The following is an 18,147-nucleotide window of genomic DNA, read 5'->3' on the forward strand; positions in this document are numbered from 1 at the left end:
AGCGGACCGAGGCTGCTGCCGCCAGGGGCCCATCAGTTGCAGCCAGAACAGCAGTCTGGGAACAATGATGCACCTCAGAGCGGCAGAGACTCACCACCAACAAATTCCTCCTGCCGCATTTCTGGCACCACAGGTGGAATTTTAAAAAGGGCAAACCGAGCTGCACGGACTACAGTCATAAACACTCTCCCAAGAACTTCAGTTTCTTAGCCATCCCTTTCAAGGGAGATGTTGGACAGTTCAGTTGGTCCCCTCCCCCTTCTCTTGACTGGCAAGAATCCATCCTGGGTCACCCCTGTGTGCCCCCCTAGCCTCTGAGCTGTACCCTCAGGGGAGGATGCAAGTGCTCATCCAGGGAGACGGGGCTGATGCTCTCCCAGGGCAGGACAACCACAGCCTAATCCACCACAGGCAGATGCCCGCTTCTGCCCAGCCCAGCAAGCCTTTCTTTCTTCTGCAGAGATGGTTCCCCCCTCCAAGTCAGAAGAGACGGAGCTGTTGCGCAGATTAGTTCAGCGCAAGCTGGCTTTGAAGGGGCAGAGCTGCAAAGGAAGTTCTCCTTTTGAGAGAGCTTGCCCCAAGAACTGGCTGCCCACTCACCGCATCCACTTTCCTTGGCCCCCTCATTGCCCCACAGTCCATCTTTTCACCCCACTCCCCTCCTTCCACCATCACATGCAATTCTGCATCACTAGAGCAGGCCTCTCTGAAGGCCAAAGTGGCTTTTCCTGGTTTCGCAGAAATGCCAGACTTGGCCCCGCGTGCCTTCCACCCCCTCTTCCCTGCCTTGAGGATTTCTGTTCTACACAGAGACCCTTCTTGGCTATTAGAGATACGGCAGTGAAGACCCAGGAAAGGACACGCCAAGGGAAAAGTGGCTGTGGGAATCCTTCCCAAATGAGCCAGGGCAGGCTGGCCATAAGAACACGAGAAGAGCCCCTCATATGAATATATGAACCTATGAAGCTGAATCAGACCTTCTTGGGTCCATCAAAGTCAGTCTTGTCTACTCAGACTGGCAGCGGCTCTACAGCTGTGGTTTTTCACACCTACCTGCCTGGACCCTTTTTAGTTGGAGATGCCGGGGATTGAACCTGGGACCTTCTGCTTGCCAAGCAAATGCTCTACCATGAGCCACAGCCCCATTCATGGCTCTCCAGGGTCTCCAGCTGAGGTTTTTCACGCCTATTTGCCTGGACCCTTTTTAGTTGGAGATGCCGGGGATTGAACCTGGGACCTTCTGCTTACCAAGCAGATGCTCTACCACTGAGCCACTGTCCCTCCTTCCCAAATGAGCCAGGGCAGGAGTGGCCATAAGAACATGAGAAGATCCCCTCTGGCTCAGACCAGTGAGGGTCCCTCCACTCCAGCATCTTGTCTCACGCAGGGGCCAACCAGTTCCTTTGAAGGGCAGAATCCAAGGCTGTCTCCTGACGTTGCCTCCTGGCACTGGGGGCATCCAGAGGTTAAGTGCCTCTGATCCTGATGGTTCACTTGAGTCACCACGGAGACACCTCTCCCGCCTCCATCGATCTCTCTAATCCCCCTTTAGAGCTGTCTACGCTTGTGGCCATCGCAACATCCCCGGGCAGCAAATTCCGTATTGAAATCACTCTCTGTGTAAAGAAGTATTTCCTTTTGTCCATTGTGAATCGACTGCCCCTCAGCTTCATTGGAAGCCCTCAAGAACAGAATGGAGAGGGAAACTGCTGAATTACAAATTATTACGAAACTTGGAACAAATGCCTCCCCAGGACTGAACAGGGATATTGGTTTCTTATCTCATTACATATACTAAACCCACTTTCACCAAGTATTCCAATGTATTTCTCTTTCAGAATAGTGTATCAGAATAACTGACATACTCAAATAACAGATATTGGCTGCTTATCTCATTACATATACTAAACCCATCTTCCACTATATTTTAATGTATTGTTTTCTAATGGCAAACTAGAATGATGTTTATATGTATGTTACATGTTAGAAGATAAATTAGTTGGATGGCAAAAATGTCTGAGAAAGAAATGCCCTCATTGTGGCCCAGGCTTACTAGCAATACAATAATTAACAGGCATTCTCACAGTCTGACATGTTACTGTTTAATTGGTTTCCCACGCTAATGCTATCCAGATCAATTTGTTAATTTTGCTATTCTGCCATTGGATTTTAACTTCATACCACTTTGCATTCTAAACCACTGCCCACCAGCTCTGTGTAGCTCTGCTCATGGTACTCCATTCCTCGTCTGGAGAGGTGTGCCTGCACATGAAAGCTCACATTCTGAATAAAACTTTGCCAGTCTTAAAGGTGCTCCTGGGCTCCTACTTTGTTCTAGAGTGATAAGAAGCTCTCTTTGCCAGCTCTCTCCACTCCGGGCATAATTTCACAAACCTCCATCACGTCCCTTCTCTTTCAGAAGCAGACCATGCAGTCTTGTGTGCCCAGGGAAATAGGCTGAGTCCCAGCAAGCCACACGGGACACTTCAAGGCCCTTGCAACAGCGCTATGTTTTGGGCACCACCTCAGCTAACGATCCACCCAGGTCTGCTGCTCTGCCCTCCTCCAACACCAGGCTGCCGCCAGCCCAGAGGGGGAGGCTGGTTTTAATTAATGCGAGATCTCAGCAGACCACTGTCGGGTGGGGAAGGGCCCCTGTTTTCAGGTCATCTCGTCCTAATGGGCTCACCCTGGGAAGAGAGGCACTCTGCTAATTGACAGAAGAGCACATAATGAGGCCAACGCCTCTGAATCTGGCAAACAAAGAAAGAGGTGATTTCTTTTCTATTTCTGGTATCCACAGACATGGAATAAATACCTGCCTGAGAAACTCAATCACTGTCCTCTCTCCAGCACAAGATGCGCACACGTTGGGGCCAGCGGTTCAGAGAAATTACGCCTTGATGGCAAAGGACATTTCTGACCCAGCAAAGGTCGCCCCCTCGGCAAGAGCGAGCACCCAAGGAGCTGGTTTGCTCCGCAGGGCCCAGAGGGCAAGAGCACGGCAGCTGGCCGAGGAGAAGGAGCATTTGGAGCACAGACACAGAGAGCTGAAAGAGGAGAATACAAGGTGTTACCCACTGCGATGGAGACGGCACTGACAACGGCTCCCAAGTAGCCCTGGATGAACTTGGATGTCGGGGAAGGCTGCAGAAAGAAAAGGGAAAGTCAATCCAAAAATGTCAATGAGGGGGAGCCATGTCCCATACGTGGTGGACCACCCAATCCTCAGACCACCGGAAAAGGTAAATTCAGATTCAAATCAAAATTATTAGGATCAAATCCCCCCATACACTTTGGATCAGCTTCCAGGCAGCGAAATCTTCAACCTCCCTCCCGTCCCCCAATGCTCTCAGGAATCCCACAACCCCACCCTGAGCTGACACCAGAAACACACGCCCCTTGGCAAAGTCTAGCACGCCCTTCGCAGACAGCACTGCCTCCTACAGAGAGGGACTCCTGATCTACTGAGCCTGGAGGAGTCAACATCGACTAGGAGCAGCTCTCTGAGCCTTAGACAGGCAGGGATCTCTCCCAGCTCTTCTAAGCAAGGGCCTGGAACTGGAGAGGCAAAGCACTGGGCCCAGGACCCGCTGCAGGCAGAGCGAGGGCTCCACAGGGACACAAACGGAGACATCATTTATTTATTATCAATTATTACTAACAGACCACCCTCCAGCAAAGGGCTCAGGGTGGTGCACATCATATTCCAAAACATGCAGTCAGCTAAAATACAATGAATACTAAAAATTGGTAAAAAGGTCAAGGTAGTCCCCTGTGCAAGCACCAGTCGTTTCTGGCTCTGGGATGACGTCGCATCACATCTTCACGGCAGAGTTTTTACGGGGTGGTTTGCCATTGCCTTCCCCAGACATCTGCACTTCCCCCCCAGCAAGCTGGGGACTCATTTGACCAACCTCGGAAGGATGGAAGGCTGAGTCAACCTCGAGTTGGCTACCTGAACCCAGCTTCCGCCGGGATCAAACTCAGGTCGTGAGCAGAGAGCTCAGACTGCAGTACTGCAGCTTTACCACTCTGCGCCACGGGGATCAGGTGACAAATAACAGATGAAACTTAAGGCCTCCACACTTGCAGAGCAAAATGGAGCTGCACCAGAGGGGAGGGGAAGGAGGAGGGTGGGGCCAGCAACAGCATGAGTGGCCCAGACATCCTCCCCAAGCATCCCGGGACCTTTTCACTCCACCTGTCATGCCAAGGCAGCTGCCAGACAGCCCCACCAGAGGCCGTCATAACCCAGAGGAGGAGGAGGAGGAGGAGACAGGGCCCCAGGCTGGCTGCAGAGAGCTGGTTCAGACGTGGAGTCCACTCACCTTGGTCGCGTTTCGGTTTGCATAGTTGACACAGGCGTTGTGGCTCTGATTCAACCACTGAAGAGAAGACAAGAGAAGGGGTGGGGGTGGAGAGAGCATCAGGAGGCTGAGCGAGAGGGAGAGGAGAAAGCAGGTCACCAGCTGCACGAGGGCAGCAAAGGAAGAGTTGTTGAGGGCACTCCGGGAAGATGCACTCCAGTTCCATCTCCCACAGGGAAGTTTTGTGCCCCCAACCCAGACAACACCTTCAGTGATTGGGGGGGGGGGGGGCAGAAGGGCACAGAGAACAGCGAAGTGCGTCTTGCTCGGAAGCAACTCCTGGCTTTTGCATGCTCTCCAGCTCTTGTCCCAGCACCAGTGTTCCCTGCCCAGCCCATGGGAATCAGAAGCTGGCTGCAAGGTGGGCTTACACTCTCCCTCTCAAGGAGAGGAGAGGGTCCCCATGAGAGGCCCAGCGGGAAGGGTGGAGTAGCTTCTGGGGCTTGGCACGGACTGGCCAAGCGCAGAAGGGAGCTCGGGCAGAGGGGTGGGGCACAGCTAAAGAACCCACCAGGCCCCAACGCCTGAGAGGGCCATTTGCACACAGTGGCCAAAAACACAAAGTGCCATCAGAAGGTCCATCAGTGAGGCCAGGACACCAGAAGCCCTCCCACTGTGCCCCTCCCGCAAGCACCAAGAATATGGAGCATCACTGCCTCAGTCATAAGGACATCAGAGAAGCCATGTTGGATCAGGCCAATGGCCCATCCAGTTCAACATCTGTGTCACATAAGAACATAAGAGAAGCCCTGTTGGATCAGGCCACTGGCCCATCCAGTCCAACACTCTGTGTCGCATAAGAACATAAGAGAAGCCCTGTTGGATCAGGCCACTGGCCCATCCAGTCCAACACTCTGTGTCACATAAGAACATAAGAGAAGCCCTGTTGGATCAGGCCACTGGCCCCTCCAGTCCAGCACTCTGTGTCACATAAGAACATAAGAGAAGCCCTGTTGGATCAGGCCAATGGCCCATCCAGTCCAACACTCTGTGTCACTTAAGAACATAAGAGAAGCCCTGTTGGATCAGGCCAATGGCCCCTCCAGTCCAACACTCTGTGTCACAGAAGAACATAAGAGAAGCCCTGTTGGATCAGGCCACTGGCCCATCCAGTCCAACACTCTGTGTCACATAAGAACATAAGAGAAGCCCTGTTGGATCAGGCCAATGGCTCCTCCAGTCCAACACTCTGTGTCACATAAGAACATAAGAGAAGCCCTGTCGGATCAGGCCACTGGCCCATCCAGTCCAACACTCTGTGTCGCATAAGAACATAAGAGAAGCCCTGTTGGATCAGGCCACTGGCCCCTCCAGTCCAACACTCTGTGTCACATAAGAACATAAGAGAAGCCATGTCAGATCAGGCCACTGGCCCATCCAGTCCAACACTCTGTGTCGCATAAGAACATAAGAGAAGCCCTGTTGGATCAGGCCACTGGCCCCTCCAGTCCAACACTCTGTGTCACATAAGAACATAAGAGAAGCCATGTTGGATCAGGCCAATGGCCCCTCCAGTCCAACACTCTGTGTCACACATAAGAGAAGCCCTGTTGGATCAGGCCAATGGCCCATCCAGTCCAACACTCTGCGTCACACAGTGGCCAAAAACACCAAGTGCCCTCAGGAGGTCCACCAGTGGGGCCAGGACACTATAAGCCCTCCCACTGTTGCCCCCACAAGCACCAAGAATACAGAGTATCACTGCCCCCAGACAGAGAGTTCCAACAATACGCTGTGGCTAATAGCCACTGATGGACCTCTGCTCCAGATGTTTATCCAATCCCCTCTTGAAGCTGGCTATGCTTGCAGCCGCCGCCACCTCCTGTGGCAGTGAATCCCATGTGTTAATCACCGTGGAGAATCATCTTCTCCAGGTCCCCTGCCAGACACAGCAGATTAACCACATGGCACAATCCGCCTTTCAACACATGCACGGACTGAACTGACACCAGAAGGGTCCAAACGACAGCCTCCCAGAATCACCCCCCAGGCCCTATCAGCTCTCACACTCACTACACACCCGCTGCTGCTGCTGGCTTTTTATTGGATTGATTTATTTAGAATGTTTCTTTTTCTCCCCTCCAAAAATCTTGTTTCCAAGGTCCCCTCCTCGTGTTTCCACAAAGCTGAGCAACCAGATCAGGAAGCTGGGGAGCAGCACCCCGGGCTTTGGGGATTTTCAACCTTTTTAATGTGTTTTATCTGTGCTGTAAGCCGCCTTGAGCTCCATAAGGAAGAAAGGTGGCTGATAAATGTTTTCAGCAAACGACCTCTGCAGCAGCTGCAGACCTGGGGCTGCTGGAGTCGCAGAAGCCAGACTGGCCAACGTGAGGCCTGTTCCAAAGGGCACCACCTTGAATGCTCAGAACAGACTCCGCCTCCATGGAGCTGCACTGGCACAGAGATGAGCAGAAGGCCCGTGGAAAGGTGGCTATCGGCAGTGCCTTCTAGTTCCGCTGGCTTTGCTTTCCCAGGCTGAACAGCTTCCACTCCACCGAGCCCCCAATCAGCTGGGTTTTGCTGCAGAAGCAGAGCAGCCAAGGGTCTTGCCCTCCTCTGGCCCTGCTTCAGTTCCTTAGTGATCTCGAGGGAAAGGCAGAGATTGAGGGGAGGAAGAGAACCAAGGTGGGCCTACATTCTCCCCCTCTAGGAGGGGAGAGGATCCCCATGAGAGGCCCAGCGAGAAGGGCTCCCGGGTCCCACTGAGCCTGCTCCAGGGGCGCTTACCTCTGCCTGGGCCCTGACATGACCTGGTCTGCCACCTGCCCCCTAAAACCTGGCCCTGCACTGGGCTGGGGCTGCTCTGCTTCTCTCCAGCTGCCGGGCACAACCTGGGAAGGAAGGCGGAGAGGAGAGGGAAAGAAACAGAGAGGAGTCAGGGAGGGGAGAGAGAGGGGATTTGGCAAGGGCCTGGCAGGCACAATGTGGGGGGGAGACAGCAGAATGAAAAACCAAAGCCGAGGAAAGGCCTTGGCCCTCCTCCTTGGGCTTGCATCTTCTCTGACACTGGGCAGCAAACCCCAAGACCTCTGCAACACTTAATTATCGGTTCCAGGAGTGGTGTGGCCCTGAACACAGGACTTTCATCTGCCACAAAGCAGCGCAGTGGCTTGTGCTTCAATAATATTTGCACTGTCGTGAGCTGCTTTGAAAGCTGTCTGATACAGAAATCTTGAAAAACGTCAATGCAGCCTCTGATCTCTAGAAACCAGACAATGGAAGAAAGGCCCTTAATTTTGGCGATTCATTCTGCTTCTGCATCTTCACAAAGAGCTCTGGAAAGACATCTGTCCAAGCCCAGCCCAGCTGTGGATTTGGGATTCTGTGCCAGAGACTAGATCTCGTGCATGTGGCTGCCTCATCACAGACACCTGGTGAGACCTCTGCGTCTCAGAAACAAGGCATGACACAGGCTTCCCCTGACACACCTGAAGGCAAGCAGCAAGAGGGAAGCTGGGAGAGAATCCACCACCTGAGGCTTCTGCAGAGAGAGGAAGCCTTCCAGAGGATGACATTGTTGGAAGGAAGCTCTCAGAAGGACCGAAGGCCTTTCCTTCCAGATCTTAACACTGAAGAAGAAGACTGCAGATTTATACCCCGCCCTTCTCTTTGAATCAGAGACTCAGAGTGGCTCACAATCTCTTTTATCTTATTCCCCCACAACAGACACCCTGTGAGGTGGGTGGGGCTGAGAGAGCTCTCACAGCAGCTGCCCTTTCAAGGACAACTCCTGCAATAGCTATGGCTGACCCAAGGCCATTCCAGCAGCTGCAAGTGGAGGAGCGGGGAATCAAACCCAGTTCTCCCAGATAAGAGAGCTCTGGCTGACCCAAGGCCATCTCAGCAGGTGCAAGTGGAGGAGTGGGGAATCCAACCCGGTTCTCCCAGATAAGAGAGGTCTGGCTGACCCTAGGCCATGCTAGCAGCTGCAAGTCAAGGAGTGGGGAATCCAACCTGGTTCTCCCAGATAAGAGAGCTCTGGCTGACCCAAGGCCATTCCAGCAGCTGCAACTGGAGGAGTGGAGAATCTAACCCTGTTCTCCCAGATAAGAGAGCTCTGGCTGACCCAAGGCCATTCCAGCAGGTGCAACTGGAGGAGTGGAGAATCCAACCCGGTTCTCCCAGATAAGAGAGCTCTGGCTGACCCAAGGCCATTCCAGCAGCTGCAACTGGAGGAGTGGAGAATCTAACCCTGTTCTCCCAGATAAGAGAGCACTGGCTGACCCAAAGCCATTCCAGCAGGTGCAAGTGGAGGAGTGGGGAATCCAACCCGGTTCTCCCAGTTAAGAGTCTGCGCACTTAACCACTAAAAGGGAGAAGATCTCCTGAGCTGTGGCTGGCCCAACTCTAGTGCCAGAAATGGATACTGCAACAGAGCTTTCCCCCAGGCAGCACACCGGGGGTGGGGGGGGGGGGAGTGCGCAAAGGTACTGGTGGCCGAGGGGTTCAAGACAACTCCGAGGTCTTGGCAAGAGCTCTCTTGGAGTTGCTGGTGGCCAAGGGCTTGAAGTTGGGGAGGGAACATCTGCTTCCCAGGGTCGGAGCTGGAAGCTGCCGGAGCCTTCCAAAGCAGCCAGAGGGGCAGCAGTGATGCTGGGCAGTTGCTTGGAAGCAGGAACCCATGAGCCAGTGCTGCAGTGTGGTGAGCAGCTGCTTCAGCCACTCGTAGGTTTTGAATGACCTAAGCCTGCTCTCTGGAAGAGCACCATCCCTCCCTATTCAGTCTTGTTCTCTGCAGCATGGCCGGTGGGGGGGGGCACCAAAGAAGCCTCCCATCCCCCGAGCATGACCGTTCCAAACTGCCCAGCTGCCCCAGACTGCCGTCTCCCACTCTTGGTTGTAGGAACGCAGCAGAAAGCGGGGCGACTGGGTGGGCTCTCTAAGCTGCAGAATGCCAGACAGACGGCTCCAGTTGGCAGGAGAGCCTCTCTGAGTTGCAGGTGGCAGTGGGGGTTATCTGGGGTGTTTTGAGGAGAGAGAAAGGAGCATCAGCACCAACCAGAGACTTGGCTGCAGGGGTCCTCCAAACATGCAGGGGGACCAGGCTGAAAGAACAGGGAGGGCTTCACAGTGACCAATGTGAACCTCCATGTCTGCAGGCAGGGAACCCCTGGATACCAGAAGCCAGAAGGCAACATCAGCCAAAAGCCTCGACCGGAAAACTGGGCTAAAGTCAATAAAATGGATTTTAACAGGGAGAAATGTAAAGTTCTGCATTTAGGTAGGGAAAATCCAATGCAGGGTTATAGGATGGGGGAGACTTGTCTTAGCAGTAGTGTGTGTGAAAAGGATCTTGGGGTCTTAGTGGATCATACGCTGAACATGAGTCAACAGTGTGATGCGGTGGCTAAAAAGGCAAATGTAATTTTGGGCTGTATCAGCAGAAGTATAGTGTCCAGATCACGTGATGTGATGGTATCACTTTAGTCTGCTCTGGTAAGACCTCACTTGGAGTCTTGTGTTCAGTTTTGGGCACCACATTTTAAGAAGGATATAGACAAGCTAGAACGGGTCCAGAGGAGGGCGACGAAGATGGTGAGGGGTTTGGAGACCAAGTCCTATGAGGAAAGGTTGAAGGAGCTGGGGATGTTTTGCCTGGAGAGGAGGCAGCTGAGAGGTGATATGATCACCATCTTCAAATCCTTGAAGGGCTGTCCTATAGAGGAGGGTGTGGAATTGTTTTCTGTGGCCCCAGAAGGTAGGACCAGAACCAATGGGTTAAAATTAAATCAGAAGAGTTTCTGGCTCAACATTAGGAAGAACTTCCTGACTGTTAGAGCGGTTCCTCAGTGGAACAGGCTTCCTCCTTGGGAGGTGGTGGGCTCTCCTTCCTTGGAGGTTTTTAAGCAGAGGCTATTGCACCCTTCTTAAATCTTCGTTCGCGAAGCCAAGCCGAGAGAGAGAGATGGCCATCTGAGAGCAATGCAGATCTTGTGAATTTAGGGGGAGGGGTTTGTGAGTTTCCTGCATTGTGCAGGGGGTTGGACTAGATGACCCTGGAGGTCCCTTCCAACTCTATAATTCTATGATTCTGTAGTCTCTTTGACCCCCAGGGCAGCTGGGTGGCCACTGATGAGAAGCCCCTGCAGGATGCAGGGGGCCTCCAGGCTGTGGTGTGCCCACCTCTGCTTTAGCTCCACCCAGCAGCAGTGAGACTGGTCAGGCAAGCATCACAAGACCTCCGAGCATGGAGAATCAAGATGGCCACTTCTGCATGCTGGGGCACCTGCCCACCCCCTTTTCTCTGGCAGGCTAAAGAAGGACAGGGAGATAGAGGAGGAGGAAGTGCCACCCATGCGCAGTCTTATACTGGAGGAAGGGGGAAGGCACCAGCTGCTGGCAAGTTGACAGGAAATCAACTGCACGGGGCCACCCGGAGCTATGCAGTTGTTACTTGACATGGCAAGCCTACAGGAGGTAGAGGCAGTGGATTCCCTTCCGCCCCCTTCTGTGGGAACATAAATTTCGGGGTGCAAATGAGACAAAAACAGGCCAAGTCTCTCCATCTTCTGGCTTCCTGCAATTTCAGCCCTGCAGATTCTCACAAGCATTTTTCAGCCACACAATTCCAGTACAGCTGGGGAAAAGGGACTAGTGCAGATCGTCCTCAGAAGGGCCATGAGCACTTGCCCCCAATCTGCCATGCCTGAAAAAGAAAGGGCACGTAAAACGGTTACATGACTAGGGTGCACGACAACTTTGATGGGCTGATTTAGATTCGAGTCGAGGACCACCTTGGAGACCTTAGAGGGGTGTGTGTGTGTGCATGAGCATCTGAGGGTCAAAGCTGCCTTGGTCAGACAATGGACTCGAATCCTGCCCTTCTGCTGCAGACCAACAGGCTGCCCTCTGAAACTCTCCTGACCGGAAGAGCAGACTTCTCCAAACAAGTCCCCCTCACCGGGTGGATGCAAAAAGGGCACCTCCTTCAGCGAGAGTCAAGCGCAAAAGCACAAGGCAAAAAGACGGGTGGGAAAAATCTGTGACTATTTTGGGTGCCCCAAGAAATGAGGCTTCTCCAGTGGGCACAGAATCCATACCTGCCAAAAGACGGTGGATGCCAGCGTCTGATTTGGCAAGAGAAGACCAACAACCTGAAAGAGAGAGAGAAAGACTTCAGGGAAGAATGAACAACTGAAACAGGGCTCTCGTTCATTACACGGCACACTGTTGGGAGTCCAGTGGCACCTGTAAGTCCCACAAAGGTTTGTTCAAATAAATAATAAAACTTGGCTGGTCTTAAAGGTGCCACTGGACTTTATTCTGCTGCTTCAGGCCAACCCTGCTGCCCAAACATGACCCGCACCCCCCACCACACCTCTCGACTCGGAGAGAGGAGGATTCGGCACACAGGGCTGGCTCCTGGCTGCTCTCAACATCCACTCCGTGTTAGTCCCCCTTCTCCCCAGCCCGGAGCAGCGTGGAGAGAGGGGCGGTGAAAGCGATGGGGACAGCAGGGTGGCGAGAGCAGCGGGAAGAGCAGGGCAGCGTGGAGAGAGAGGTGGGGAGAGCAGTGGGGAGAGTGGGGCAGCAAGAGTGCAGGGAGAACGGGGTGGCAAGAGCAGTGGCAGGGAAAGGAGGGGCCATACCGATGGAAGGGGGGGTTGGGGGGAGCGGCCTCCCCCCCCACCCCGTAGCTGCTCCTGCCCTTCTGGATGAGACAAGAGGAAGGGGGAGCTGCAGCCAAGGGAGTGTGTGGCAACCGCAAATGCCACCCCCCCTGCCCCCATCAGCTCAATGACCACACAGCCGTTTCTTCCCGTTCAGGCCCCTTGATGGGTTGGGGGCCTACGAAGCCTTTGGGGGAAGAGGGACAGGCTGTGGCGGAAGAGGAGGCAGCTGCCTCTCCCTCCGTCGTGGTGAGGCAGGGGGTGGGGGAGGAGAGGGAGCTACGTGCCTGCAAGAGGCACATTTAATGCAAGCTCTCCATATGGGCAGGAGTCTGCCAAAGAACATACAGCTAATTACTGGCAGCAGGGGGAAAAAAATCTAAAGAAGAAAACAAACTGGGGGGGGGAATCCAAACCTCCAGAAATGGCTGCCCAAGGCAAGCGTCAGGAGCACCCACACAGACGCAAGAGGCCTGCCTGTCACCTGCCCTGGCACACCAGCCAGGTGGGGGACAAACTTCACATTCGCTCAAGAGTCAGCAGGGGCATGACGAGCCCTCAGCGTAACACAACCACCCCAGACCTCCTTGTGACTTTAAAAGAGAGGAGTCTGGAATGCCCACTGGCTGCCTGAAAGTTGCCACAGGTGAAGCCTTCACCCTCCTGCACCGTCATGCTGGGAACTGCTCCCACTGGCCACTGCCCGTCCACCACATGCACGGGTGCCCTGCCAAAAAGGAAGGCGGCCACACCAGCTCCCTTCGTTCCAAAACCCAAGCGCAGAATCTCTTCCTAAGAAGTGCCTAAGAGGCTGTCCCACCAAAGGTCCAGATCCTCCCACTCCAGCGCAGAGGGCTCCTACCCCCTTGGGAGGCCAGCCAAACAGCTGGGTCTTCCACTCACCACCTCTTGTTGACGCTGCCCACCTCAATTCTGATCGGAGTGAACGGCAGAGCCAGGCCACGCCCTTCCCTTTCTGCCCCAACAGGCCCCCAACAGAGTCTGGCTCTGCCTACCTCTCTAATGGTCAAGCAGAAGCCCTGCTGAAGAACAGCCCCCCCCCATTTCTGAGAACACTTGGTGAGTGACAGGAAAGGACCCCTGCTCCAGACTGCCACAGCGGGCACTGTGCCCCGTAATGCCAGGCCGATGCAAGGCTTAAGCCCTCTTCTCTAGGGAGGGCAGCACAAACCACTCTGCAGGACAGGCAGTGAAGGCCACAAGAGCCACGGAGAGACGGGAGGGAGTTCCCAGCCCCCCCCACCAGTACGCTCCGTTCCAGACTCAGCCGGAGAGAGCAGCCTGCCAATTATGTCACTCCACTTCACAGATCAATTGGCATAAATGTTAAAATTAAAATGTAACATTTGAAAATCATGGGGTTTTTTTTTCTCCTTCATGACAAGAGCTTCCAGTTTATCATTTGCAGCTAACGAAACCCGGCTCTGCTGACAGCTCTCAGCTCATCTGACAGATCTGGAGCCCGGCCGATTTTGGTGTCAACCTGATTGCTAACTCCAATTTGTGTTTAACTTTCCCCCACAGTTAATTACAGATTACCACCCAAATGTTAAAACATAAATATGGACACCTTCCTCCCGCTCGATGCTGGGAACTGCGCCACCAGCAGCCTCCCGGAGCCTTCCAGAAAGGGCCAGGTGCCTCCGGCTGGGCGGCCTCCTCTGGATCCACGCAGGAGGGGAGGAGTGGGTGGAGGGGAGCACAGAGGAAGAGCACCCAAAACCCAGCAGCCGGCCATGAGTGAAGATCTGGGGCGGGGTGGGGCAGAGCAGGAAGAAGAAGAAGAAGGTGAAGGAGAAGAAGAAGATGATGATATTGGATTTATATCCCATCCTTTACTCTGAATCTCAGAGTCTTTACCTTCCCCCCTCCACAACAAACACCCTGTGAGGTGGGTGGGGCTGAGAGAGCTCTTATAGCAGCTGCTGTTTTCAGGACAGCTCTGCCAGAGCTCTGGCTGACCCAAGGCCATTCCAGCAGCTGCAAGTGGAGGAGTGGGGAATCCAACCCGGTTCTCCCAGATAAGAGAGCTCTGGCTGACCCAAGGCCATTCCAGCAGCTGCAAGTGGAGGAGTGGGGAATCCAACCCGGTTCTCCCAGATAAGAGAGCTCTGGCTGACCCAAGGCCACTCCAGCAGCTGCAAGTGGAGGAGTGGGGAATCCAACCTGGTTCTCCAAGATAAGAGAGCTCTAGCTGACCCAACGCCATTCCAGCAGCTGCAAGTGGAGGAGTGGGGAATCCAACCCGGTTCTCCCAGATAAGAAAGCTCTAGCTGACCCAAGGCCATTCCAGCAGCTGCAAGTGGAGGAGTGGGGAATCCAACCCGGTTCTCCCAGATAAGAGTCGGCGCACTTCACCCCTGCATTAAAACTGGCTCAAGCAGAAGGCCCAAATGTGACCCCTGAAGGCCCAACTGCCTGGGGAGGCCCTCTGCACAAGCTCCAGGAGGATGCTCAGGGCCCCTGCTGATGCAAAGATGTTCACTGCTTGAGTCAAGCCCTCAGCCTGGAGATGGAGGCACTAGCAGGTTCCAAAAGTGCTGGGCCCGATGCTGCTTGTCCTGTTCCTAAAACTAGATGAAGCTCTTCAGTGAACAGAAGAGAAGCCCTGTTGAATCAGGCAAGGGCCCACCTAGTCCAACACTCTGTGTCACACAGGGGCCACACCACAGGGGCCAGTGGCAGAGACAGCGTGACAGAGTGGACGGAGCGTAGTACTTGGGAGACCCATGTTCCAATATCCACTTCCACCGTAGAAGGTCACTGGGTAACCTCAGGCCAGGCACATTTTCTATTTCCTATCATCCCAGTTAAATACTTCCCTTGGGACCATTTCTTCATGTTCTGAATCGGTATACGGACAGAGGAAGACTGAGGAAAGAGACCAGGGCTGTCACGCGAATTCTTACAAAGCAAAACTGCACTGAACACAGGAGGATCTCTCCCCCCACCCAGCCACATCCAAAGCACGAAAGGATGAGGCTTATGCAAACAGGCACTCAGGAAAAAACAAAAGCAAGATTGTGACGAGATGCTCGGATACTTACAATGGGTGTTCCGAAAGGAATGTAACCTATAGGGGGGAAAGAGAAAAAACGCACATTTTATTTATTTACTTTCTTTCTTTTACAGCTGGCCTTTTCCTTTCCTCTGGGACTCAAGGCTGATCGCAAGTACAGCAGAACTGTTCAGCCAATCAGTAAGCTGATTACAAAACATGATTGCATCTGAATGACAGCTTTTGACTCTAATAGCGAAGATTCCTAGTGAAACAAAGCTATTCCCGTCAGTCAGCAAGCTGATTCTGAAATATGGTAACAACAATTGAGTCTACCAGCAAAAATTCCTAGTTAAACAACATTGTGCAGTGAGGTTGGGATTGAAGGACTGGAAGAAAAGCACGCATTCTCTCTAACAGAGGTCATCCCTCGAGCTGATCCATTATACCACAACAAGAACGCCCTCCTGAACCATTCTGTCTTGCATATTTTGTGACACAATGGAAGCACGGAGGTTAGGGTCTTACTGGGGCTGCCACCTCCAAAAAGTTTTATGTTCTGTTGTGCAACTGTGAACATAACATAAAAGAAGCCATGTTGGATCAGGCCAATGGCCCCTCCAGTCCAATACTCTGTGTCATGCAGTGGCCAAATAAACTAGGTGCCATCAGGAGGTCCACCAGTGGGGGCCAGGGCACTAGAAGCCTTCCCACTCTTGCCCCACAAGCAGCAAGAACACAGAGTATCATTACTTCAAGCATAAGAAGATAAGAGAAGCCATGTTGGATCAGGCCAGTGGCCCATCTAGTCTAACACTCTGTGTCACATAGTGGCCAAAAACCCCGTGCCATCAGGAGGTCCATCAGTGGGGCCAGGACACTAGAAGTCCTCCCACTGTGCCCCCCCACAAGCACCAAGAATACAGAGCATCACTGTCCCAAACAAAGAGTTCTAACAATATGCTGTGGCCAAGATCCACCGACGGACCTCTGCTCCATATGCGTATCCAATCCCCTCTTGAAGCTGCCTATGCTTGTAGCAGCCACCACCTCCTGCGGCAGTGAATTCCTTATGGTAATCACCCTTTGGGTGAAGAAGGACTTCCTTTTCTCTGTTAAATGTTAACAACGTTAAGAGGAATGAACTCCCTGGGTAAGCTGTGGCTTAGTGGCAGAGCCTCTGCTTTGCATGCAGAAGGTCCCTGGTTCAATCCCTGGCTTCATCTCCAGCTAAAAAAGGACCAGGAAGCAGGCGATGGGAAAACCCCTTTTCTCCCTGAGACCTTGGAGAGCCGCTGCCAGTCTGAGTAGACAAGCCTGAATGTGACGGATCAGTGGCCTGATCCAGTATAAGGCAGATTAATGTGCTCCTGTGAGCCCCCCACCCCACCCCACCCCGAGTAGTTCCCTCACCACCAGCGACACGCCGAGTCCGGCCCAGAGCAGCTGTGGAGCAAAGCAGACCCCTTGTGGGACACAGAAGAGCAGAAGGAAGGAGCACTGCAGGAGGCCAGACAGGTTCAGAACAGCGAGCGGAGCGCCCTGAGCCATACCTGACATTCGAAAAGGCATGAAGATCTTCTTGTTGGTGTCTGGATGGATGATGGCCTGCAGAGGGAGCCGGACACAGACAGGGTGAGCCAAGGGCCCTGGCAGATCCATCAAGGTGGCTCGCTATTGACTGACTTCATTCACTCCCTGCCCTCCTCCCACCAGAACACGCAAAGCGGCTCCCCCTCTGGCCAGCGACAAAGGAAGCCAAAGGCCGCTGCTTCTCCTTCCGCTGAGCTAACAAAAAGCTGCACTAAGTTGCTACCTCTACGGGAGGGTAGAGAACAGCAACTTTTGTTTACGTCATCATCTCCTGTCTGCCTCTCTCACGGGGACTCCAAGTAGAGGACAGAAAGGAAGTCAATGCAGCCAGGATAGGAGATGGGCATAAAGTACTAAACGTGTTATTATTTGCAATCCACCTTTCTCAGGACGCTGTGCAGAGCAAGTCAATACAATCCCCAGGATGGGGCATCCCACAAACAAAGCAATCATGTAATGTATATAACCGTAATGCTCTCTACATGGGGCTACCCTTGATGCTGACTCGGAGACTGCAACTAGTGCAGAACGCAGCAGCGCGGCTGTTAACGGAGCACATTCAGCCAGGGCTGAAAGAACTGTACTGGCTACCTATCGTGTTCCGAGTCCATTTCAAGGTGTTGGTATTGACCTTTAAAGCCCTATATGGTTGGGGGCCTCTCTATCTTCGGGACCGCCTTTCTCCACACGTTCCCCAGAGAGCAGGGGCGTAGCTAGGACTTCGGGGGCCTGGGGGCCAAGATTTATGTGGGCCCCCCTATGTGTGTGGCGGAGGGGAGGGGAGGGGCTTCCCTGCCTTAAGACGCCGAGCGGCGCGCGGCCCTCCCCACATCCCTCCGCCCCCGCAGCCTGCCTCGCGCACAATTTGCAAACTTTCCGCCCGAAGTTCCTCTTTCTGGCGCGCCGCCGCGGCCGGGGCCAGGAGTGGCTGAGTCGGCGGCGCCTGGGAGTTGAGGGGGCCGGAGAGCTCCGGGGCGCTGCTGCCGAGCGCGGGGATGCGGCCACTGGGCGTGCAACGCCGCCGCCTCCTCCTCCTCCTGCTGCCCGCCGGACGCCGCTTCCCCCGCCCCGAGCTGGGACTGTGACCGGAAGGTCTGCACGATGCTCCGGAGCCCTGCCGGGGAGGGGAGGGACCTCCCTTGGCAATGCGGGGGCCCCCCAGACCTGGGGCGATCCGCCCCCCCGCCCCCCCTCCCTACACCACTGCCAGAGAGCACTGCATTCAGGGATGCAACGTCTATTGTCCATCCCCGGACCAAGGGAGGCCAGGCTGTGCTCAACACAGTCCAGGGCCTTCTCAGTGGCAGCACCTGAAATATGAAATGCACTCCCAGAGGCCATGAGGTCTCTGTGGGACCTCTCTCAATTCTGCAGGGCCTGCAAAACCAAGTTATTTTGACAGGCCTTCGGCACCTAAACCGGAGAGGACTGCCACCCTACGCTACTGAGAAATTGGAATCACTACGAGCTCCCTGTCAGTAAAGGACGATCTCGCCTAGCTTGTGGCTTAACTGCACCATAAAATGTTTTAATTGTATTTATTGTTCGAAGTTTT

At 53.9% G+C, this 18,147-nt stretch overlaps 1 protein-coding gene across 4 annotated transcripts in view; it reads right to left on the reverse strand.

Annotated features, from left to right (window-relative positions):
- SFXN5 (sideroflexin 5) overlaps nt 1-18,147 on the reverse strand; it is a 120,504-nt gene that overhangs the window by 37,765 nt on the left and 64,592 nt on the right. For 3 of the 4 annotated variants that reach the window (XM_060246102.1, XM_060246104.1, XM_060246103.1), the window contains 5 exons: nt 16,553-16,607; nt 15,049-15,074; nt 11,411-11,464; nt 4,332-4,388; nt 3,082-3,147 (listed from right to left, as the gene is read on the reverse strand). In XM_060246102.1, the coding sequence (XP_060102085.1) occupies nt 3,082-3,147; nt 4,332-4,388; nt 11,411-11,464; nt 15,049-15,074; nt 16,553-16,607 (258 nt within the window). The remainder of the gene's footprint in view (nt 1-3,081; nt 3,148-4,331; nt 4,389-11,410; nt 11,465-15,048; nt 15,075-16,552; nt 16,608-18,147) is intronic. The other variant, XM_060246106.1, reaches the window with a different exon arrangement.

This window comes from Heteronotia binoei, chromosome 9 (genome assembly GCF_032191835.1).
Source record: "Heteronotia binoei isolate CCM8104 ecotype False Entrance Well chromosome 9, APGP_CSIRO_Hbin_v1, whole genome shotgun sequence".
In the NCBI taxonomy this organism is placed as follows: domain Eukaryota; kingdom Metazoa; phylum Chordata; class Lepidosauria; order Squamata; family Gekkonidae; genus Heteronotia; species Heteronotia binoei.